At 34.7% G+C, this 6,909-nt stretch overlaps 1 protein-coding gene across 1 annotated transcript; it reads left to right on the top strand.

The window, feature by feature from the left end:
- The first annotated feature begins 1,821 nt into the window (after positions 1-1,821).
- LOC130899957 (sperm-associated antigen 1) lies at positions 1,822-6,508 on the top strand. The gene is made up of 4 exons (XM_057810177.1): positions 1,822-2,146; positions 3,942-4,152; positions 5,749-6,079; positions 6,236-6,508. The coding sequence occupies exons 1-4, from the start codon at positions 1,880-1,882 to the stop codon at positions 6,480-6,482; spliced, it is 1,056 nt and encodes a 351-aa protein (XP_057666160.1). The 5' UTR covers positions 1,822-1,879; the 3' UTR covers positions 6,483-6,508.
- The last annotated feature ends 401 nt before the right edge of the window (positions 6,509-6,909 follow it).

The raw sequence follows: 6,909 nt of genomic DNA on the forward strand, positions 1-6,909 counted from the left end.
GACCCTGTATATTAAAACAGGCTTTTTGAATAATATTCTCACCCAACCCACGTATCAAATTCTAATTCAACCTTATCAACCATTGTATCCAATGTTATGACCTTTAAAAGTGTTAAAAAACTAACTTATGGTAGATTAGAAACGAAAACCATTCCAAGATGAATTATGGGAACCGATACTTGTCGTTTTCATGCTTCTTGTAAGGGGAGGTCATAATATCTAATCGAGGCTATCAATTTTCTTCGGATATGTCAACGTACGCCCAGTAACAGATGGCATTTTGTTTTTTTTTTTCGACGGCATCGAATTTACATTTATACAATTTTTTTCCCACTATACCATCTAGTTTTGAGAATTCCTTCGTAAGAAACAAACGTTTTTTTTAACTATTTATATAATGTATCTGTAAGATATATTTTTAAATCTGTTCAATAAAAGAAAAGACAACAGAATTTGTTTTATTTTATTATCTAAAACAAGATATCGTAGATTCTCGTATCTGCTGCGAGATTCACCAGAAACTATCCTCTTTCGCCACATCTGCGTTGTGTTCTGTAGGATGTATTGATTGAAAAAAGCATCACGAAGATTAAACAAACACCTAACAACTACAAACGACGTATGCATTTTATAGACGTTTCGCACATATGACCCAAGGTAAATCAGTTTTCTGATTTCTAAACTTCAGAGCTTTAGATGGATCTGTCAGCATAATTAGAAATGGCAATTCGACACCAAACTGAATGATTTAGTGTTGATATGCATTGATCAGTTTTTCTTGATGATACATTATTGTTTTGATGTGCTTGCTTACAATGTTGTTCGGAAACTGATTGTGTTAATCGATTCGTAGTCATATGATTGGATCCTTTCTACCTAAGTAGACTAGTTGTTAAATGGTTAAATAATTTTAAATATCTAGAATCTATTATACAATTGAATTAATATTAACGCACGAAAAAAGTGTAGATTTTGGAAATTTCCACCGAAAACACTATCTCGTTCTCGCTTAAGGCGGCTACAGACGTAACTGCAAGCTTGACAAGCATGCATGATCAAGCTTTTTGTGCAAGCAAGCTGGATCATGCATGCTTGTCAAGCTTGCAGTTACGTCTGTAGCCGCCTTTAGGATCCGCGATCAGATGATAGATGACCTATCTAATCCAGGATCATATTTTCCGGAAAGCTCTTGTGTCTTTTTGATTATAGTGTTAGTTATTTTTAAAATATAGATGGCGATTAGAAACATCTCAAGACATCGGAGGACGTTGTAAACCGCCATCTATCCTGCCAGAGGTTTTCTGTTAATTCTCTCTGCTGCATTTCCTTATCCACCATCTTCTTCGTGGTTTGCCTCTTCTCCTATTCCCTTGTGGTTCTAGTTTAGGTGTTCTGTTATCTGACATTCTTTGTACATGAACATACCAGATTAATTGTTGGGTTTTGATGTCATCGATTAATGTGTATCTGATTCGCGCACTACTTCCAATTATTCTGTTATTTATTATCCTGTCTCTACTAGATTTGCCTCTTGGAGAAACATTGTGGTGGTTTCTTCTTGCCTTCCTGATCCCTATGCCTTTGATACTTTGATTACCCGGCTCTAGGACAAGAAGTTGTCCTTATTTGGTGAACCAAGTGTGATTGCTTATACCAGTGCACATTCTGTCCCTGTCTACGTCACCCCCCGCGATGAGGTGTAAATAGGGATTCTTTTTTATCAAGTTTAAGACAATATGGTATTGCTCTCGGCCATTTAGCGAAGTATAAATGTTGATTGATCAATAAATTACATCACCATAGTAACACTAGAACTTTTATCGAACAAATATGTCCTATAAAGTTCCCTCAAACGTAACATTGTCACAAAACTAACATTATGTCAGTTTTGGATGATTTATCCAAAATTCGAGACTATAATATCGATTCTAGCAATAATGTAAAAAGCGAGTCTCTAATATCAAAGTATAACATACCAATCGACCATTTTGAATTTGAATATGTTGAGAAATGTAACGACGGCAGGGAATTGGAAAAAATTCTTCATATTTTGCGTTCGGGCGAAGAAGGATATTACCCAGATTTATTGAAATGTACCGAAAATCGCTTAAGAATCATAAAACCTAAAAGTAAATTTTTAAGAGAGGTACGTGTTAATTATATTGACATATTTCTTAAAGTAATTTTAATTCTATGTTTAGTATTATAAATATTTTCTTATTGTACCAAATAATACCGCAAGTACGAGGAAAACGGAAAAGTTTCCGACCTCTACCTGAAGATGCCAACGAATAAACTAAATCAGCAGCCTGTTGTCCAATACATAGATAGTCATTTAAACATGTCATAACTTGTTAAGACTATTTTCTAATTCTATGAATAGTACAATTGCTTCAATTTCTTTCAATCATTCCCTATTGACGACGCAATACGTTTTTAACATAAATTGTATGAAGTGTAAAGCAACTGTGGTAGCAACGTGAGTAGTGAGTGTAGTACGTGAAATTGAAGGGAAAGTTAATTAGCGAACGACACACAGAGGTGCCAGAAAAAAGCGCGAATTTCGAAAGCGCTTAATTGGTTTAAATAGTACATTTCTACCGTACCGAAAATCATGAATATCAAAGCGATGATCAACCCAGAAAAATTCCAGCTTTTCTCAAAAGAAACAGCAGGGATGGCAATTGAGAAATAACCATGGTATTACATTTCATCCACGTTGCATAAAATTTTATCCCATGATGCTGAAATAGTGCAGAAGTCGATTCTCCCAGTCAAAAGATTAAATAAATAAATACAAGACTATGAGGATCGAAAACTAGCAGAAAATGCCTTGTATTTCTGCCAAAGAAAACGTGTTCCATAAGCTACTGGAGATTTTGGACGAACATGAGACCCGAACCAAAGAAAAAGCACCTGAAAGTCAGTGATGCAGCTGGGGAACTGTTAATCTAATTTCCTTGCATCGTAAGTTTGAACCCCCGGTTTTATTATTTACAACATTCCCAAGTTTTTAAGCTTTTAAGTACACTACAAGTATTTGTTGAACTTGCTTAGTTCACGAAAATATGATGAATTTCAATTTCTCATTAGATCTGTAATCTTCTTCGAAATTCCAAAAAAAACACTTGATGTATTCTTTTGCTCCGAACCGAATGTTAATCTGTTATTAGGCCCAACTGTACGACATCGACAAAGTGTTGGTTTAATCGTTTTAATAGTGAAGATTTGATGCTTCGACCGTTGAAAAGACGTGTATAAATAGCTGATTGCTCTGTATGAGGAATGGATTTAGCTCAACAACCCGAACATGGAGAATCGGTCATTAGACAAAGGACAATTACCAACAAAACTTGTGTGTCTGGTGGAATTATGAAGGTTTAGTGTACAGCGTAATCATTCCAGATGGTCGAGCCATCATACCTAGGTATATATTGGACAGCTGATGCGAATGTATAAGGTTTTATCAGTTAAATATCCAGGTGTAGTTAACCGAAAGCAGGTTCTTTTAAAACAAGGCAATGCTAAACTGCATAATTCGAAAGTTACGCGGAATAAGATCGAAGATCTTGGAGGTACTTAACTCCTACTACATCCAGCATTTAGTCCCGAACTTGCATCATCAAATTACTATTTACTCATGGCGAAATTTTTGGGTGAAAAGAATTCAAAGGAGATATTGAAAATGCACTGCGACAATTTTTTGCATCAAGCCCATAGAATGATTTTACCAACTCTGCATTTAATAAACAAAGTGAACATTGAAAACCGACATTTTTAATGAGATACTCTGTATATATTTGCGCATTTGTTACAATTTAGGTTAATCGTTTTGGAGTTTTTTTGAAAATGAATATGCCACGCAGCTTATATAAATTGTGAATCACATTGTTAAAACTCTGTTGAACTGTTTTTCATACTAATTCATATACTTCTACTAGGTCTGTCCTGTGTTAAATAAGAAAGATCTGGATAAGAGTGATGTTATAGAAATATCTAAAGATTTAGAAAGTTTTGTGGTTATTGCTGATAAAAGAGATAAAGAGCTGGAAAGAAGACGGGTTAAGACAGTTGAACATGATTCAGATATCAGAAAATATGAAAAATTGATCGAGGAATCCAAAATTTCCGAGAAACGTATAAATTCAACAGGTAAGTCTACACACGAGATAATTTTTATTCTTAGAAAAGTTTAAAACTTGCTGGTTTTAAACTATAATTCACTTGAAAAGGAATCATCACAATTGACACAGAAGGTAAACTCAATGTTTCATCATAAATTAGTGACGGAGATAATAGTAGAGACAAAACATTGCCAAACATTAGATGATACGAATTGTGGAGGACTTTGTATGGATTAGACTAGAAATTATTTGTTTTGAAATGTATTTTTTGTTTAGATTAAACTTTGTTAGACCTGGTTATAGGTAAGACAAAAACCTGTAAAAACTTCGCATATAATAGCCAGAAGCTTTGTCTCTTGGTGACACTTGATGCAAAAAATTGCATTTAATTCAGCTTCTTGTGCAAGCGCTTCGAGTCAAAAGCATACTTAGAACTACCTTCATAACAGAGAACTCTTGATTGGACAAGAACATTATATGCAAATGACATGTAGAGTGTCACAAAGATCCATCCTAGGTCCAACCTGGAACCTCTACTATGACAAAATCCTCAGCCTAGAGATGCCATATAACTTCACCCTTATTGGTTATACTAACGATCTTGCAGTCACAGTCACCGATGCATCAGAACAATTAGTGGTGAACCAGACAAATATTGCAATACATAGAATATGGAAAAAATGAATCTAGAACTCGAGGAAGAGAGGACCGAAGCGGTACTCATGCTCGACCGCGGGGCAATTAGGCAGGTGACCATAGAAGTGAAGAACTCACGTGTCACAACTAAACCAGAATTAAAGTACTTCCGAATTTGTATAGACCGATAAAAGACACCGGCAAAAAAGTTGAGACATCTGCGATGTTTTTTAGGCTGCTTAATGCCAAATCTCAATGGCTCTACCTCTGTATAACCAAAACTCTTAAGTACAGCACTTAAGTATGCACCAAAAGACTTACTGATAAGGGAAAGAAGCTCGACGTATAGTAAAGATAATGTAGCCAAAGCAATATTCATAGAAAGGTACCAAAGACGTTGACTTGTCTTCACTGTCATAATATGGAAGATAGTGCAGAGCACACCTTTTTTGTATGTCAAAGATGGCAAGGAGAACGTAGAACAGCTATACAAGAACTTGGAAGCGTACCGTCACCAGAGAATATCGTCCTTGAAATGACAGCTAGCCAGAAAGCCTGGAAAAATATATCTGATATGGTGACAAAGATAGTTACCCAAAAACAAGAAGATCTAGTAGATAGACCAAGAAAAGTCCAAGAAGTATAATGAAGTAATACCTTCCTGGTGGTTCCGTTATACTCTCTGTTGACGAAAGGGGGGGTTAATGGGTAAAAATCCCACATAAAATCGCCGTGATGTCTTTTGAAGATCTCCTCTAAATCTTTGGATTGCTTACAGAGTTATTTGTATTCTAGACAATATTATCCGAGAACGTCTGAGTGTTGTTATGTATACGGAATACCAGAAGAAAATTAAAAAGATCTCATAGCTTGTTGCTACATCTTACTCAATTTTTATTTTTATAATTGCAAATTTATTATGGGGTCTTGAATGTTATGAGCTTGAATCTACCCCGTAATGAAAATATTTATATTTTTTTTTCTACAGATTATAAATCATGGGATAAATATGACCCGGATACGGAAATATTGAAAATGGATATCGAAGAAGAAAAAGCTAAAAAAGAGGCTTTAGAAATGAACGACAAACGTATAGAGAAAGAAATACTGAAAAAATCTAATAAAACCGTAACATTTAATCAATTCGGAACGGAAGCGGAAGCTGCATTTTTTTCCGAAAGGGAACGAGAAACAGGCAACGAGTATTTTAAAATTGGCGATTTTGAACAAGCCTTACAATGCTACTCCTCAAGTATACAGAGTAAAACCACTATAAATAATCTAAATAATAGGGCTGTAACATATCTAAAACTTAAAAGGTATGAAAAAATAACCAATTTATGTATGTAAGGTCATTATTTTGATTCAAAATATAAAACAGGAAAACAAAAAAATAGAAGCATGACGATTCAAAAAAAGTACCATCATACAATTTGTAAAACGATGAAATGACGAAAAGATTTTATTTTCATTAGGTATGAAGAGGCAGTCAAAGATTGTGATAAAGTGTTAGCTATAGAAAAAGATAACGTTAAGGCTCATACACATAAAGCTGAAGCTTTGGAAAAGCTAGGAAAATATGAAGAGGCTTTGGAAAACATAGAATTTGTTATTTATAAAGAACCTAATAACCATTTAGCTCAAGAAATCGCTGGCAAAATCAGAAAAAAAACTAATACTAAACTTAAAAATACCAGAATGAAAATTGTTGAAATAGAATAAATTAAATAACGTATTATTGAAGTTAATTACGTTTTTTATTTAATCATTAAAATTTTGAGTTGATTGCTTTTGCAGTCTTTCAAGTTTTTCTTTACTAGATAATCCCATATGAAATGATCTTAAAAAGAAGACGTATAAGTAACTGAAAATGTGCGATATCATGTCGTAACACACTTGAGGAATGACCATAATCTGTTACCCAAAATATACGAGGGCGGTTGAAATATGATCGAGAAAAACGCTGTAGATGGTGGTCAAGTGCCGACCGCCTTCATCGCGTAGTATTGTCATTGATTTTTGGGTGTAGGAAGGCAATAAAAGCACATAAATTTTCACCATATCAATTCGGTAGTGCGTGCCTGAGTAGGTTTGGTGTTCAAATATAGCCGCGAAACCGTGGAGAATGATCCGCATGAATCTCAATCGC

The sequence above is a fragment of the Diorhabda carinulata genome, chromosome 12 (assembly GCF_026250575.1).
Source record: "Diorhabda carinulata isolate Delta chromosome 12, icDioCari1.1, whole genome shotgun sequence".
In the NCBI taxonomy this organism is placed as follows: Eukaryota; Metazoa; Arthropoda; class Insecta; order Coleoptera; family Chrysomelidae; genus Diorhabda; species Diorhabda carinulata.